Below are 18377 nucleotides of genomic sequence, written 5' to 3'. Positions count from 1 at the left end.
CCTTGAGAAGAGAAGACTGAGGGGAGATATGGTAGCGCTCTTCAAGTACTTGAAAGGCTGTCACAGAGAGGAAGGCCAGGATCTCTTCTCAATCATCCCAGAGTGCAGGACACAGAAGAATGGGCTCAAGTGACAGGATGCCAGATTCCGGCTGAACATCAGGAAAAACTTCCTGACTGTTAGAGCAATACAACAATGGAACCAATGACCTAGGGAGGTGGTGGGCTCTCCCACACTGGAGGCGTTCAAGACGAGGCTGGACAGCCATCTGTCAGGGATGCTCTGACTTGGATTCCTGTATTGAGCAGGGGGTTGGACTCGATGGCCTTGTAGGCCCCTTCCAACCCTATGATTCTATGAGATCAGGTGTAGCAGGAAACAGGTCGGGCTGGTGGGTTCCAAGGGAGGTGCCTGTGGGCCATTGATGCTCTAGTGGAACCTTGGCTGGCAGTTCTCCCATATGCCTTCCTGCCAATTTCACTTCTGCCCAAGATCACCCAGAAGATCAAGCAGAGGTGATAGCAGAATGATTTTAACAGACAAGTGCAAAGTTCTTCATTTAGGAAAGAGAAATCAAATGCACAGGTATACAGTGGGGGATACCTGGCTTGGCAATGGTATGTGTGAAAAGGATCTTGGAGTTGTAGTCAATCACAAGCTGAATATGAGTCAGCAGTGTGATGTGGCTGCAAAAAAGGCAAATGCTATTTTAGGTTGCATCAATAGAAGTAAAGTTTCTAAATCACAGGAAATAATAGTTCCACTCTACGCTGCACGGGTCAGACCTTGAATACTGTGTCCGGTCTGGACATCTTTTTTTAAGAAGGATTCAGATAAACGAGAACAAGTTCAGAGAAGGTCAACAAAGATGATCAGGGGACTAGAAATGAAGCCCTCCAAGGAAGATTGAAGGAACTGGGTATGTTTAGCCTTGAGAAGAGAAGACAGGTTTGTTTTTGTTTTTCATATGATAGCACTTTTCAAGTACCTGAAAGGTTGCCACACAGAAGAGAGCTGCAATTAGTTCTCTATCACCCAAGAGTGTAGGACATGAAATATCGGGCTTAAGTTACAGGAAGGCAGATTTCGGATGAACATCAGAAAAAACTTCCCAATGTTCAGAGCAGTCAGACAATGGAACCAACTTCCTAGGGAGGTGGTGGGCTCTCCATTGCTGGAGGTATTCAAGTGGGGACTGGGTAGCCATCTGTCAGGGATGCTTTAAACTGGAATCCTGCATTAAGGACAGGGTTAGACTCGATGGCCTAAATGCTCATTTCCAGCTCTATGATTCTATAATTCCCAGACCTTCACAAGTGGGGCCCTCCACCTTGGATCCCATGCCCTGTCCATTCAGCCCCTAGGAGGCACCATTACCCTCAGACTCCAGTGATCAGGAAGGCTCTGGGCAGCATTCCTTAAGCAGCTCCTCAGTACCCAGACCCCCACCACCCAGTGACTGCAGGAAAGGACACTGGCCTTTTAAAAAACCAGATACAGCACTGAAGAAGGTAGGGCTCTCGGAAGGACTCTTCTGACTTGGCTATAAAAATCTGCCAGTTGCTTGAAGTCAGTGCTAGGGTAACTTGTCAGTATTCTAGTGTAGGACAGCTTTCTTTGGTCATGAACTCACTCCAGGTCCCGGGCTGGAACCTGTGGGGCCAGCCATGGTTCTGAAACTGCCCTTGTTACAGTCACATGTCCCACATTATGCCTGAGCATAATGTCTGAGCAGATGATGGAATCCCAGATGGAGAAGGACACTGCACCACAGGAGGGATCTCTGATTCTGTACCATCGGCTGTAGGTTTTCCATCCAACAGCATGGAAGTTGAAAGGCAGTGATTAGAGAGAATGGGATATCCGAAAGAAGCCCTGTCTATGATCCTGGTCTCCGGGAGGGCTTCCACTAAACAGGTTTACAAGACCGCGTGGAAAGCTTTCCTGGCTTGCTGTCAAACTAAAGCTCTGTGTAAATGGCCTCTTGAAATGTTCCACCCTATTCAGAAATTTCACCACATTTCTCCAGGGAAAATAAATTCTCCAACAGTTTCTCACAGATAGGGCTCACCATTAGCTGGGGATGTAGCACAGCTTCTTTCTTTTTTCGAAAAGTATTTTTTGGGTGTGTGTGCAGCCAATGTGCTGGCAACAGCAGGATCTGTGCTGGCAGCCTCATCATGATTTTGTATCCTCCACAATGCCCCATACTTAGCATCATTCTGGGGTACCATGCGGAGAGGAGAGGGAAGAACTGGAGAAAATTCTGCCAAGTGGCCTTTTATTTCTAGGGGGTAAGAAAAGAAAATCTCTCAGAACTTCTCTGAGGAAAAATGCCTTTTGAGAATTTTTGGCTCAGCTGTTTGTCATTCTTCAGGGTTCAGCACCTCCGCAGGGTCTTCCAGACATTAAATGGGGTGGGGGTGGGGTGATTGTGGATACCTCCTGCCTCTAATGCAGATGCTTACAATACCACTACTGAAAGCAGCTGTGAGGGGGCAGGGTTGTGTCCAGCTCCAGGGAAGAGGTGGTGCTAGTGCTGTGACAAAATCTGCTCTCCAGTTTCCTGAAAGCTTTCTTCCCCCATGAAAAGGGCTTCCATTTCTCTGCCTCATTCTCAGGGTATTTTATAATTTATTTTGAATTTATTTTGCTGGTGTTTGTCAGCTTGCCTAATCACTGTGAGGTGGCAGAATGTGTTGTGTTGTTTCTTTCTGTTCCACATCTTTCAATTGCTCTGCAGCCTCTCAGGCTGCCTGCACTCCCTGATCTGAAAAGGTGCTGGAGAGATGATTGTACAATGAAAGACAGGACACTCACATACACTCCTCAGCCACCTCATGAATAGAGATGTTGGAGAGATCCACAATGAATTCAAATGAGTTAGGATTTCTATGAATCCAACCTGTGGATTCTGCAGCAGACTTGCTTTTCCCAAGTCACATGGATTTGTGGACTGGTTTGTTACTTTTGAGGGGGATTTGCACAAATTTGCACTTGCGCTAATGCCACAGGAGCTAGCCTATATCATCATGCCCAACCAACCGTCTAACAAATACAGCAAATAAGGTGGTAACCCCACCCACCAAAAGACTCTCTTTCTCCTCTTCTTTCTGCTGTGTGGTAGCTTCCATTTTCCTATAGTATTAAATTTAAACTTCTTTGGTTGCTTATTGATGTTCTTTATGCTCTGGTTCCTTCCATCTCTTTACACTCACTATTTTGAAATACATATTTGTTCTCCCTGAACTTTTTTTGGTTAATTAATTCTCAATTTCCCTTTCTATTGTGTCTGTCCCTATCTTTATTTATCTTTGTTTATTTACAGCACATTGTTTTGAAAGCACTTCAGAAATAACAACAACAAGCTACAGAAATAATAATAAGCTACAGGACACTTCCATCATATATGTTCACATAATTGCATATCCCCTCCAACAATAGTTTAACCTGCTGTCAGTGTAGTAGCTCCGTTTGGCTTTTAACTTTGGTAACCTAGCCCTTCAGACACTGTGGAACAAGAGCCTTGTAATACCGTTCAAGATTGGCAGAAGGGCAGACATTTCAGGAAGAGAAAAATCTAAAAGGACTCCCCCCCTTTCCTACATTCCTGATGTCTTTCTCCACTATGCTATATAGCACTAAAGGGCTCAGGTTTGGGGTTGACAACCATGGGGAGGAGATTTCTGGAGAATGGGAAAGTGTAAAGGTGTAAGTTTTCCTATACCCACTGCAGAAACCAGTTCTACCCATATAGTGCAGAACGTAGAGTTTTTCAGCCTCATGATGTGCAGTTCCCCTAATTTTATGATTGTATGGGGCACGACAAGGCCAATTCACTTCCTGCTCACTTTTTCCCCAGTGGATATTCAGCTGCCCGCAACCTGGCCTAGAGGCCACTGAATATGGGTCCTTGTTGGACTCTCTCTCTCTCTCTCTCTCTCTCTCTGTTTGTCCTCCATTTTCTTTGTCTTTTAATGTACAAACGAATACTTTTCTGCATACCTGAGGATTCCCAGTTATGCAGAACCCTCATCTTTGTCTGTGGGTGGCTGCATTTTGTTGCCCAAGTGACAGGCAATAAAGTTCATATGAGGAGGAGGAGGACAGTTAAGGAAGCCTCTTAGTCCCAATAATTCTTGCAGCGTGATTTTTAAACTGGAGGGAGAGCCTATTTGTAATTACAGGTATCACCACTGATTTTGAATTCAGCATCAGTGTTATACTGTTGCACTGTATACCCTGGATCTACAAAAGGATTTGCTAACAGTTTTCAAAAACCAAAATGATTACAAACAGTAACAGGCTGCCTACCAGAATACCTATAAACCTATTACTGCTGTGTTGATTCCAGAGTGACAAGAACTGATGAGAAGAGTTCATGGTATAAGTACAGGACTCATCCCAGAAAACAAAAAACCAAGCTTCAATTCATATTTCCTAAGAGGCCAATAATAAAGATTTTAAATTCAAAGGGCAGTATCTACTGGTGTTGCCCTAGACATCCCTTACACTAGTTAAATGTAATTTATGTTAGCACTTGTGTTGCATTGGATACTGCCCAAAATTCGAGTTTAGTTTTAGTATAGGCTGGATAGTTTTAGGACTACATGAAAGGCAGCTTTGTGAGAGAAGCTCAGGCATCAAGGTGGGTCAGGAATTCCTGGCAACTGAAATCAACCTTAATCAGCTCTCACTAAAATGAGGGCACCTGATACCATTTTTAGGACTGTTTTTAGTTGCATGTGCAACAATGCTTTTCTTCCATCACCTTGTATTTCTTAACTAGTAATTTCAGAATGTAAGCTCATTTATCTTAAAGCTTTTACTGGTTAATGTAGTTTTTTTTTTTTTAATTCATGAAGTAGGTTTAAATAGGGCAGCTGCAAACCAAGGGCCTACTTGTTTATTTCCAAGGCTATTTTGGTTCTGATGTATTAATAAAGGGAATAAAAATGAAATATTAAAGATGGTTTCTCCTTCTAACAATGAGTACTAGTAGATATTAAACTGTAAGTTCTTACACTGCCTTCAACAGCTTAAAATTTAAGGACAGAAGAATTGTGTTGGGCAGACCAAAAAGCAATCTTGTTTGGTATTCTGTTCCCTCAATAGCCAGCTGAAGCCCATAGCAAGGGCAATGTCAAAGATTGGCATGGTGGGGGTGTTGCCATCAGCCCTGGGGCTCTGGCAGGCTCAAGCCAATTGGTCAAGGCTACATCTCTCTTAGACTGTTCTGTCTGAGCTCTCTGCAGCAGCTACCCAACAGTAACAAGAAGCTGCTGCTGTTGCTTGCTCTCTCAAATTCTGGGTCTTCATCTGTCTCTGCACACAGCAAGACAAAAGATTATCCTGTACACCAGGCTTCTCATGAAGAGGCATGTCAGATGGCTGCAGAAGACTAGTTGCTCACCAAGCAGCTAAATGAGGGGGTGAACTTTTAAGGTGGAGATTGGAAGAGGATGGAAGCTGTGCCAGCTGAGTTGCTCAGGTCGGTGAGCCTCAACTCTGCCCAAGCAAGGCAGCACCCACTGCCCAAGCACACAGCACCCACTGCCCTCCATTGAGCTGAGCCGCATGAGAAGGCAAGGTGGTGCCTGATGAGGTGCTAGATCCATGGCTCAACACAAGTGAGGCTGCTGCTGCACTCCACACCAACTAGCCATCCACTCACCTCTTGCACTTTGCACATGAAGAAGTACCAGAGCAGAGAGACTGCATGCCAAACCCCACTGAGCTAGTGACCCAAGTGAGGAGGCTGGCCAGGGAGGTAGTAGCCTGGAGGGTGGAGGTTGTACCCAGCCGCCACCTACTTATTGAGCTGTGTGCATGCGAACAAGGAAGCAAAGAGAAGCAAGGAGGGGATGACATTGACAGCAGGACACTAATCACAGCTAACAAAGCTGCAAGAAGATTAAGTGATGCATTTTTAAAACAACGTTTTCTAACCCTTTTTGCCCATGCTCCCTGTCTGCCATCTAATGGTTTTTAGACTGCTTACAGTGCAATCCTATGCATGTCTACTCAGAAGTAAGTAGTTCAATGGAGTTTACTGAGTTTAATGGAGCTTACTCTCAGGTAAATGTGTATAGGATTGCAGACTTAGAGCTTCTCTACATGAGCGTTTTATTGCACACTCGTGATTGGTCACTCACAGAAGTTTGCTAGTCCTTTATACAATGTCATCAACCTCCAGGACATCTCCTGCACTTTCCCCTCTCTATCGTGCTTTCAAAAAGATTGGAAATAAGCTGTAATAAAAAGAAATGGCATGATATTGGTAGTGTGTTAAGCTGGGGTAGTGTTATAATTCAGCCACTAGATGGAACTCTTTCATTGAACATATAGAGCATGGCTGAGAAGGGAAGTTTTCAATTCCAAATCACATGTTGGCTGTCTGAAGGAGCCCATTGTAAATCCAGAAAGATTCTGGAAGAAGCAAGCCCCGGTAAGGATGAGGGGATTTTGCTTAAGGTAGAGAAGCCCTTACAGTATGGTAATATTTATGAAGTCACTAAATGGCTGCAAAAATATAAAACATGATTTCTAGATCCTGCCTCCTGCTATTGCAATACTAACAATGCAATCCTATACATATCTTCTCAGAAGCAAGTCCCATTGAGTTAAATAGTATGTACTCCCAGATAAGTATGTATAGCATTGCAGCCTACAAGTACCAACAAGAAATAAAAGTGAAACTAGCCAAAAGCAATGCCATGCTTTTATAATGTCCCCATCCCCCTCGGTGATCCATTTCGTCTCAATTGGTTGCAGTTGTGCTTTTCTCTTTTGATAGACCTCTTAGCAAGGTGATTTTTATGTTGTTTTAAAGTGTCCACACAGTCCACTTGTCTAGTTTGACCTGAAAATCAGCTTGGTTTGTTTGATCTTAAGAGAAGGGGTTTTAACTCAGTGGTAGAGCACGTGTTTTGTAGTCCATACTGAGCTAGATGGACCAATAGTCTGGCTCAATATAAGGCTGTTTCATATGTTTCTATAATCTCAAGTGAGTACCTCTGAGAGCCAGTGTGGTGTAGTGGCGAGATTAATTAATTCTACTACCAAAATGAAAATTCAATTAATCTGGAAAACAAAAATTAATTAAATTCTTACTTACCTGGACTTCTTCCATATAATTTGCTAAAAAAAACAAACACAATCCCCCCCACACAATGCTGCTTCTCAACCTGTAAAATATGTTTTACAAAATTATGCATTAGATTTTCAATAATTACTTTAATCCAAAATATCAATATTCTTGTCATAAACATTCAGTTTATATCCTTGTACAATGGTGTACTGATACTGTTTTAGTAAGGAGGAGGGGGTTCCTGCCCAGATCTTATTACCTTGATCTTTTATTACTTGTGTTATATTGGTCTTTTAAAAATATTTTTAAAACGGAAAAAAACATTAGCTCAGCTTGACCTTAGTTTTAAGGCACATTCCTATGCAAGTTTGGGCAGAGAAAAGGCCTACAACTCCCAGCATGACCCACCCAGACATACTGGCTGGGGCATGCTGGGAGTTGTAGGCCTTTTCTCTGTCTAAACATGCAGAGGATTGTGTCCTTAAAGAACTAAGTAGAGATAACAAATGAATTCTTGTTTAGATGGACATAAGATTTCCCTTTTACATTTTTCATGAAAAGGTAGTAAAGGCTCTCCTGGCATTGGAGGTTTCAACGGTGCTATGGGCATCAAAGGGTGGCCAGGATGGAAGGGAGTCCGGGGAGAGAGTGGCCTCATTGGCAAGCAAGGTCTTCAAGGTGTACCCGGTGATCCAGGATGGAAAGGTATTTTCCTTAATATTAACAGATCCAGTGCTATCTCTAATATGCATGAGAAATGTTCAGACACAACTGCAAACACTTTTAAAAAAACCTGCATTTATTTAACTGAATATTCTTTCCTATACCAAAAATGTCTTACGATGTAATCCTAAGCATGTCTACTCAGAATCAAGTCTCACTTTGCTCATAGTTAAGTGTGCATAGGAGTGTAGCTTTAATCTTACTGGCTACTAATAATTACAATCTCTCTCTGGTTTTTGCTGCCCTGTATTCAATTGCTTCCCCTTCATGGATCACTGCCTTGTTGTGGCGAAGGGGCTTGCGTAACTCAGTGAAGCCATAAGCTATGCCGTGCAGGGCCACCCAAGACGGACAGGTCATGGCAGAGAGTTCTGACAAAATGTGGTCCACTGGAGAAGGAAATGGCAACCCACTCCAGTATTCTTGCCAAGAAAACCCCATGGAACGTATCACAAGGCTAAAAGATATGACGCCGGAAGATGAGCCCCTCAGGTCGGAAGGTGTCCAATATGCTACTGGGGAAGAGCAGAGGGTATTTCCAAGTAGCGCCAGAAAGAGTGAAGCGGCTGGGCCAAACACGAAAGGACACTCAGCTGTGGATGTGTCTGGTGGTGAAAAGAAAATCCGATGCTGTAAAGAACAATATTGTTTAGGAACCTGGAATGTCAGATCAATGAATCAAGGTAAGCTGGAGGTGGTCAAACATGAGATGGCAAGATTGAACATCGACATCTTGGAAATCAGCGAACTAAAATGGACAGGCATGGGCGAATTGAATTCAGGTGACCATCATATCTACTATTGTGGGCAAGAATCCCTTAGAAGAAATGGAGTAGCACTCATAGTCAACAAAAGGGTGGGAAAAGCAGTACTGGGGTACAATCTTAAAAATGATAGAATGATCTCAGTACGAATCCAAGGCAAACCATTCAACATCACAGTAATTCAAGTCTATGCCCTGACTTCTATGCACTGATGCCGAAGAAGCTGAGGTTGATCGGTTCTATGAAGACCTACAACACCTTCTAGAACTAACACCAAAAAAAGATGTCCTCTTCATCATAGGGGATTGGAATGCTAAAGTAGGAAGTCAAGAAATCACCGGGATAACAGGCAGGCATGGCCTTGGTGTACAAAACGAAGCAGGACAAAAGCTAATAGAGTTTTGCCAAGAGAACATGCTGATCATAGCAAACACTCTTTTCCAACAGCACAAGAGGCGACTCTACACATGGACATCACCAGATGATCAATATCGAAATCAGATTGATTATGTCCTTTGCAGCCAAAGATGGAGAAGCTCCATACAGTCAGTAAAAACAAGACCTGGAGCTGACTGTGGCTCAGATCATGAGCTGCTTCTTGCAAAATTTCAGCTTAAATTGAAGAACGTCGGGAAAACCACTAAACCGTTCAGGTATGACCTAAATCATATCCCTGATGAATATACAGTGGAGGTGAGGAATAGATTTCAGGGATTAGACCTGATGGACAGAGTGCCTGAGGAACTATGGACGGAGGTCTGTAACATTGTTCAGGAGGCAGCAACGAAATCCATCCCAAAGAAAAGAAATGCAAGAAAGAAAAGTGGCTGTCTGATGAGGCTTTACAAGTAGCTCACAAAAGAAGGGCAGCAAAAAGCAAGGGAGAAAGGGGAAGATATACCCAACTGAATGCAGAGTTCCAGAGAATAGCAAGGAGAGACAAGAAGGCCTTCTTAAATGAACAATGCAAAGAAATCGAGGAAAACAACAGAATGGGAAAGACTAGAGATCTCTTCAAGAAAATTGGAGATCTCAAGGGAACGTTTTGTGCACAGACGGGCATGATAAAGGACAAAGAAGGCAGGGACCTAACAGAAGCAGATGAGATTAAGAAGAGGTGGCAAGAATACACAGAAGAACTATACAGGAAAGATCTGAATGTCCCTGATAGCCATGATAGTGCGGTCACTGAACTTGAGCCGGACATCCTTGAGAGTGAAGTCAAGTGGGCTTTAGGAAGCATTAGTAACAACAAAGCTAGCAGAGATGACAGTCTTCCAGCTGAGCTATTTAAAATCCTAAAAGATGATGCTGTTAAAGTGCTGCATTCAATATGCCAACAAATCTGGAACACTCAACAGTGGCCACAAGACTGGAAAAGGTCAGTTTACATTCCAATTCCAAAGAAGGGCAACGCCAAAGAGTGTTCAAACTACCGCACAATTGCGCTCATTTCACATGCCAGCAAGGTGATGCTCGAAATCCTACAAGCTAGGCTTCAGCAGTATGCGAACCGAGAACTACCGGAAGTACAAGCTGGGTTTCGAAGAGGCAGAGGAACTAGAGATCAAATCGCCAAGATTTGCTGGATCATGGAGAAAGCAAGAGAATTCCAGAAAAACGTCTATTTCTGCTTCATTGACTACGCTAAAGCCTTTGATTGTGTGGATCACAACAAACTGTGGCAAATTCTTAAAGTGATGGGAGTACCAGACCACCTTACCTGTCTCCTGAGAAACCTGTACGAGGGTCAAGAAGCAATAGTAAGAACCAGACATGGAACAACCGATTGGTTCAAAATTCGGAAAGGAGTACGACAAGGCTGCATATTGTCACCCTGCTTATTTAACTTATATGCAGAGTACATCATGAGAAATGCCGGGTTGGATGAATCAGAGGTCGGAATTAAGATTGCTGGGAGAATTATCAACAACCTCCGATATGCAGACGATACCACCCTAATGGCAGAAAGCGAAGAGGATCTCAAGAGCCTCTTGTTGAGGGTGAAAGAGGAGAGTGCAAAAGCTGGTTTGAAACTCAACATTAAAAAAACTAAGATCATGGCATCTGGCCCTATCACTTCCTGGCATATAGAAGGGGAAGAAATGGAAGCAGTGACAGATTTTATTTTCTTGGGCTCCAAGATCACCGCAGACGGTGACTGTAGCCATGAAATTAAAAGACGCTTGCTCCTTGGGAGGAAAGCTATGGCAAACCTAGACAGCATAGTAAGAAGCAGAGACATCACCTTGCCGACAAAGGTCTGTCTAATCAAAGCTATGGTTTTCCCAGTAGTAATGTATGGCTGTGAGAGCTGGACTATAAGGAAGGCTGAGCGCCGAAGAATTGATGCTTTCGAACTGTGGTGCTGGAGAAGACTCTTACGAGTCCCCTGGACTGCAAGGAGGTCAAATCAGTCCATCCTAAAGGAAATCAACCCTGACTGCTCATTGGAAGGACAGATACTGAAGCTGAAGCTCCAATATTTTGGCCACCTAATGCGAAGAGAAAACTCCCTGGAAAAGACCCTGATGCTGGGAAAGACTGAAGGCAAAAGGAGAAGGGGACGGCAGAGGATGAGATGGCTAGATAGCATCACGGATGCAATGAATATGAACTTGAGCACGCTCCGGGAGAGAGCGCAGGACAGGAAGGCCTGGTGTGCTATGGTCCATGGGGTCACGAAGAGTTGGACACGACTGAACGACTGAACAACAACAATTCAATTGCTTGTATACAAAGCAATTGAAGAACAGCTGTCCAATTCAACAGGATGTGTTGTGCCTTCCTTTAGGGAAGGTTTACTGACCCCTTGTTTCTAAACAAAGGAGACAGTCTCATCCATGTGCCTTCATCCTGACTGGTCCACAGAGGGGCCTATGTCTGCTTTCCCATGTCAGTGCTGTGATTGCAAGGGAACAGTAGATGGGCTGCACTCCACCACAACATGGAGCTTAGATAATATCTACATTCTCATATACTATTTTAAGTAGACTAGTATCATTTATTTATTTTTGTTCTTTTTGATCCTGTTGTTCCTACAAAGAGCTCAGGGTAGCACAATGACTTTTCTGTTCACTGCTCAAGTTATGTATATTTTATTTTAATTGAAGTTTAATTTATTGTTTTTGTCTTATTTTTATTATTGTGCTTTGTAAGCTTCTCTGGGTATGACAGTAGACGAGGATATAAATAAATTGTTGTTGTTCCCAGACACATTTTATTGTTACCGTGTGAGGTAGGATAGGCTGAGAGGGAGGGAGGGACCCAAGGTCACCCAGAAACTCTTCATGGCTAAGCGGAGAACTGAACCTAGGTCTCCTCGGTCCTTGTCCAACATTCTAACTACTATGCCACACTGGTAGATATTGGAGTTGCCAATCCCAGCAAATGCTACAATCATTTAATAAAAGACTAGAAGAGGAAGGACATGCCTGAGGGACACATCAGGTTGGATCCAATGCTACTAAGCTAGATGGACCAATGATGTGACTTGCTATAAGGTAGTTTCCTATGTTTCTGTGCTTCCTATGGCAACTTTGATTGGGAATTTATTCTTAATAGGTGACCGTGGAGAACGTGGTCCATCAGGAGCACCCCCTAAAATCATGCCAAATATGTTGCTGGAAGTGAAAGGGCAAAAGGGAGATGAAGGAGAAACTGGCATCAAAGGGCATTTCGGTTTCAAAGGTAAGGAGCCACAATGTAATCAGAAATGGATGCGATATATTACAGACTACTGGTGTAGTGGCTGGACATTTGTCACATGCACCCATTTTAAATTAAATATTAATTTCCAATGTTCAAATAGTTCACTTTCATTACAAAAAATTCACAGTCTAAAACATTAAATCAGATTATAAATGCTGAAAAATCACAAAAAAGTAATATTTAAAGTGTGTATACCACTAACACAGTGCACCATATCATTGTAGTTCATTAGCAGAGGGCTTCATTCCCAAGCTGGTGAAGTTCCACTACCAAAATGAATCAAGCTGTCAGGAATGCTCAGGCAGCTATCTGAAGTCAGAGATTGCTTCATGGAAGTTCATCTGCTTACCAGTTTTACCTTAAATTAACATTTCCAACTGTCTTTCTTGTAGGCACCAAAGGAATGCTAGGCTTCCCTGGCCAGACTGGAAGGCCAGGTTTACCTGGATTGCAAAGTTATGAAGAAGGGGAGAAAGGAGATACTGGGATTAAAGGAATAAAAGGCATTCCAGGATATCGTGGTGTCCCAGGAGCCCATGGTATTCCTGGCTTCCCTGGAACCACAGGACAAAGGGTGAGCAAATGGGGTGTGTGCGCGTGTGTGTGTATGTTGGAATCAAACTACCTTTTTTTGTTATCTCCACAATGTTTACTTTATTAGAGTTTGAAAAGCAAAATGCCAGAATCCCAAAAGCCAAATTCTGTAAATTCACCCGAAGTAGATTACTGAAGTATGCAAAGTGCACAAATTATGCACAGGGTTTGGTTTATTTATTTCTTAATTCAAATAAAGTTGGTTTTAGACACATACTCTGTTCTTCATCAGTATAGTTTCTACTTCTCAAGGCTTATGATGAAAGGACAGATTTGGAAAGTTGAGGACAGAGTCCAAAGAGAATGAGCTGAATGGATAATATTTATTCTGATTTATAGCTTGATATCCATTTTCAACCATGTGACAGGGAGAAAAGGGTGTTCCAGGGATTGCTGGTACATTTGGTGAAAGTGGCCAGCCTGGGGAAATTGGTGAGTCCATTTATGTACTATCCATGTAAGCTTTTTTAATGTAATTACATATATGCAGTTGTGTAATGAATGCAAACCTGTTGCCAGTGGCCCAATCCATTCACTGAAAAGATTCACTAAAAATTGTTTTGATGCATTGAGCTTGACTTCTTATATCTTTTGGTTCTTCATATACTTCCATTTTCATTTTGCCTGTCTTTTTTGTTTTTGCATTGTAGGAAAAGTAATTGAGTTATCTGGTAGAGTAAGGCGGGCATTCTGTATCCTTTGGGAATGCCATTCTCATCAGAAGGAGACAGGACTGACCTGTACTTTGACTTCTGTGCTGGGGAGATGCTCCTGACCTCCCAGACCAGCCCTGTCTCATGGTTAGGAACCAGCATCTCTTGGGCCCTCCACAAAATGCTTGCAATTTAGGCTCCCCTTTCCCTTTCTTTCCCTTTTTTGTTCTCCTTTCCACCTAGGCTGAATCTTCACATAGCAGTTTTACCGTTATACTGCAGTGATAACTATTGGTGCCCATTGGTGTCATGTGCACCAATAGTTATCATTGCAGTATGATAACAGTAAAACTGCTATGTGTGGATTTCCCCCTAACAAGCACTCCGTATAATTCTCCCGGGTGAGGGATTTTAAAGAGAGTGCTTTGCAGCAGGCCTTTTCCTCCCTCTGTCAGACCTCCTGTTGGGATGCACAATGTCGGCGGCAGCACAACAACTGATGAGACAGCTCAAGTGTTTTGCCACTTCCCTATCCTGCTAAGCCATTACATGTGAAGGGCCAGGATTCATTATTTTAATTTATGAGAAGTGGCAACAGAGCAGGGGCCTTTTGCATGCCTTTCAGAAGCCCTCCTGATAACAGTGCACACTCCCCAGTCTCTAGCCCCATTATTGCTCCCTCGGGCCTTTTCTCCGAGGCCAGGCCAGCTGAGGAGCAAAGCAAGATATCTAAAGATCCCTCCAGTCATGCCTTTTCCTCAAGGCCAGGCTGGCTGGGCAGATCAGCAGAGGAGCATGGTGAGAGGAGTGCAGGTCCTTTTCAGATGAAGCTGTCTTTCCCACTTTTTTGCCTTCCCATGGCAAGGCAAAGAGTGCCTAGAGCTATCCTTTCTGCATTTGCCTTCTCCTCTGAGCTGGGCGAACAGGACACATGAGTGTTGTTGTTGTTCAGTCGTTCAGTCGTGTCCGACTCTTCGTGACCCCTTCCTGTCCTGCGCTCTCTCCCGGAGCGTGCTCAAGTTCATATTCATTGCATCCGTGATGCTATCTAGCCATCTCATCCTCTGCCGTCCCCTTCTCCTTTTGTGTTCTAACATGAGTGTTAGAAGGAGCCTATCGCACACGCACACACCTCTTGTTGCAAAGGTAGGATGTGGAAGGAGGGGTTATGGGTTGGAGGCTGTCACTTAGAGGGCTCACAGTACTCTAAGTCAGGGATGGGCAACACATGGCCTGCAAGCCACATTCAGCCCCCACTGCTCCCCTGCTGTGGTCCCCCCTGTCCCCCCAAACTGTAAAAAGTACCTATTAAAAAGGCATCTACAGCATTAATTTTTACCCCTTTTTACATGTTAATGCCCTGTAGCTAACTACGGAGCACCAAAAGGGTCAAAATTAGCTTGCAAACAAGTTAAAGTGACCTTTGGGCCCTCCAGACGCCATTTTAATTTTAGTTTTTAAAAACAAATTGTGCCACAGGGTGGAAGGAAGTGCAGCCCACAGGGTGGTGATGGTCTGTTCGGCTAAAATGGGTCCCAGACCTCCCAAAGTTGCCCACCCCTGCTCAAAGTAGTCAAAATTTTGAGGCTTCAACCACTGCCTTCCAGGCATTGGTTATCTGGTTACCAAGCATTGGTTGCAAACTTGAGGTTTGCAAGAACAACCTACATGTAGGTGGAAGAACTAGTGGCATTCAATCCTACCATGTCAAAGCTCCTGAAGGATTGCCTCCACAAGATATTTCTATTGGCGGTCCTTCTTGCAGATTCATCCCTAGATACTATACACCTTAGTGCCATAAGTATCTAGTGCCAAGGCTATGGCTGCCAACACTGTAGTGAGACATAATGTATGACTATGCCATTAGATGCGTATCCAGGATCCCAATCGCATCTGTCAGGCACAGTGTTTATGGCGAGTCTCTCAGTCTGGTATTAGACTGTTTGGTGAGTCTCTTAATCTGGTACCAGTATGGACAAAAGACAAAAAGAAAGCCTTGCCAACTAAGAAGGAAGGATGGACAGTCCTTTCAGTCTTTTAAACAGCCTAATAGACCTAGGGAAATGACAGCTTTCAGTCCATGTGGCAACATGCAAAACCGTCTGGAAGAACTCTTTTGAAAGACACCACTGGAGCACCATCATCCTCAAAGGGAAACCAAGTGCATTGTAACAACTGATGCCAGGTTGCCTGAGACCTCCCACTTGCATTAGTGGCCATATCCTATCCATTGTAGCAAGGTGGAAACAAACCACCACCTATGTGTGGGTCACAGAGATAGCCTCCAAAGTATATGCCAGATGGCCAAGGTATAGGTTCAGACTTTCTCTAAGGTTCAGACAAAGAGAAAATAAGGTATTCAATATCTTCCGGACAATAAATCTGGTGCCTTGGGACACATAGATCCCCCAGATTTGCATACAACCACAATCACTTCCAATTCAGAGTACTACGCTTTGGGCTCACAGTGCCCCTGTTGCACAAAATGCTAGTTTCGCCCCCTGGAGGCTAGTCCAATTTGCCCCAAAGAGGAGAGTCAACTTCAGGCTGGGTCCAACTCGATTTTATTGTTTGCAAACAGTTCGACAAAGGAGCTCACGCTCAAAGCAGAGTCGACCCTGGGCAACCTCCGCGCTACAGTTTTATCACTTAGCTTGCATTCCTCAGCCAGCGTGTTACTTTTGATTGGTTGCCAGCGGTTTGCTTAGCAACCTTATCTTAGGGTTACTGTCTGCTCATTCCAGGCATGCGCAGCTCTTACAGTACTATGTGCTGCTTAAGACACATACAATGGCTTTTAGGTTACATTTTTACTACAATTCCCCCCTCAAAAGGCTTTTCTCAAATTTATACTTTCTTTGGTCCAGCGGTGGACTACGCACTTAAAGGCGCAAACTATTATCGCTGTGGCATTGACGGTTTTCTCTAAACAGCAAGTGAGGCCTGGGACGCCCTTGTTCTAGCTACTAGAATGTTGACAACAAAAACACTTTTTTTTTGAACTTTTGGAACTCAGTTTTGTTCCGTTCATCAGGAACCCTTGAAACGAGAGCGCCCCCTTTCTGTAGAGCTACTTGAGTCCTTTCAGGGGTTCATTATTCCAACGGTGACCTTCAGGTGGGTCAGCTTCCGGTGTGACCCTCTCTGGTGCATGTGATGCCTTTATTCAGTGTGATGAATCCACTTCTTTTCTTTGGCGACTTTCATAGCAATGGGAGTGGTAAGTAGGATCTGAAACAGACCCTTCTGCTTCTTGGTAGGTGGTTCATCTTTCTAGGACTGGATTAGCACCCAATCGCTGGGATTGAGATTATGCACTGGAGCATCTAAAGGCCAGGATTGGTGCGGTGTCGCAAACCTGTGAAAACAAAACAGACTGCAAAGCAGTAACATAACCTTGAATCTTAAAACTTTTACTTTTAAATTCACATTTAAGCTATCAGCCATAGGTAATATCCGAGGTGGGCACTTGTGGAACGTTTAAAAGGTGTCAATTTAATACTTTCCTTGGGGGCGCACCATACTCGAGTCAAGGTGATTGGCAAGGCCTGTGGCCTTTCAACTTAATCTTTCAACAAATTCTAATGAGCATTGTCTTTAAGGTGCGGTTCATCTTCTCAACTTGACTTGTAGATTGCGGTTTCCAAGGGGGGTGTAGCTTCTAGTTAGTTTGTTATGCCTGGGCCACTACTTGCGTCACTTGTCCAACAAAATGGGGCCCCTGATTTGATTCACTTTCTTTAGGTAACAAGAGCTTAGGGATTACTTTTTAACAGGATCTTGGCTACTGTCTGAGCGGTGCAGTCAATTGCTTTTATCATTACTAGCAGGTACCGATAGCCATGAGTCTGGGGCAACTCTGAAAAGTCAATTTGAAATCTCTGAAAAGGATAGTAAGCGCATGGGCGACTTCTCATTTGAGCTGGGGGCTCAAACATCTTTGAATCATTTTTGAGGCACAAAGGGCAGTCAGCCACTGTTCTCAGGTCTTGGTCTAACCTGAAGGAGGTGCTATCTGCCTCGGGCGCACCCAAAATCGGGGTGTTAAAGGGGGATGATCCCTTTATTAGCTAACCATAATTTTTGAACTTCTCAATGAGCGGCTTCAAGCCTGCACAGGTGGCTTTTTTCAGAGGATACTGCCTTACGCACACAGGGCTCTCCCTTTTTAAAGAAGATTTTAATTTGTGTTATGCATTTGGTCGGGCAGGGGTTCTGTCTGCCCACACACATGGATTAACATTCTCTAAAATCTCAGTCCCTTTGGCCTCTGACACAATCTTGATTGCTTGAAGGGCCATTCGATAATTTGAGCCCTGCATTGCTGGCAGCTGTACTACAATCTGATTATCACGGAAGAAGATTTTAGCTTGCAGTTTTGTTAACAAGTCCCGCCCCAAGAGGGCAACCAGGTATGCAGATGAAACTACAAAGGCATGTTCCAGTATGTTATTTCCAGTCTTCGTGAGGAGGGGCTTACACAGGGGCAATTTAGTTTGGGTTTTTTTTTCCCTTTAATTTCTTCTATAGTTACATGCTTTCCACTTTCTCTTGCCGGGGGGCTTCACAGGGATCATAGAAAATGTGGCTCCAGTATCTACTAGGGCTTTACAGTCCTCGCCACCAACCCTTACTTTTACCTTGGGATTCTCCCGAGCGTTTGTTCGTAGGGTGGTGGCCCTTCAGCTAGACTCCCCCCCACTGGAGGACCCTGCCAGCATTTGGCAGCCTTCAGGGTGAGTCTCTTTTCTCTTTTCTTTCAGCTCTGGACAATCTTTCTTCCAATGTCTCTTCTCTCGGCAATACGCACATTTATTGAGCCCCGGTTGGCCCTTTCCTTTT

At 43.8% G+C, this 18377-nt stretch overlaps 1 protein-coding gene across 2 annotated transcripts in view; it reads left to right on the top strand.

The window, feature by feature from the left end:
- Positions 1-18377, top strand: part of COL4A2 (collagen type IV alpha 2 chain) — a 396880-nt gene that overhangs the window by 295984 nt on the left and 82519 nt on the right. For both annotated transcript variants that reach the window (XM_084820997.1, XM_084821006.1), the window contains 4 exons: positions 7652-7795; positions 12142-12267; positions 12681-12862; positions 13251-13314. In XM_084820997.1, the coding sequence (XP_084677123.1) occupies positions 7652-7795; positions 12142-12267; positions 12681-12862; positions 13251-13314 (516 nt within the window). The remainder of the gene's footprint in view (positions 1-7651; positions 7796-12141; positions 12268-12680; positions 12863-13250; positions 13315-18377) is intronic.

This window comes from Heloderma suspectum, chromosome 1 (genome assembly GCF_057233095.1).
Source record: "Heloderma suspectum isolate Gila_16-S chromosome 1, 16-S_ref, whole genome shotgun sequence".
In the NCBI taxonomy this organism is placed as follows: domain Eukaryota; kingdom Metazoa; phylum Chordata; class Lepidosauria; order Squamata; family Helodermatidae; genus Heloderma; species Heloderma suspectum.
The sequence above is the reverse complement of the archived record's forward strand: the minus strand, read 5'-3'. Positions and strand labels throughout refer to the sequence as shown.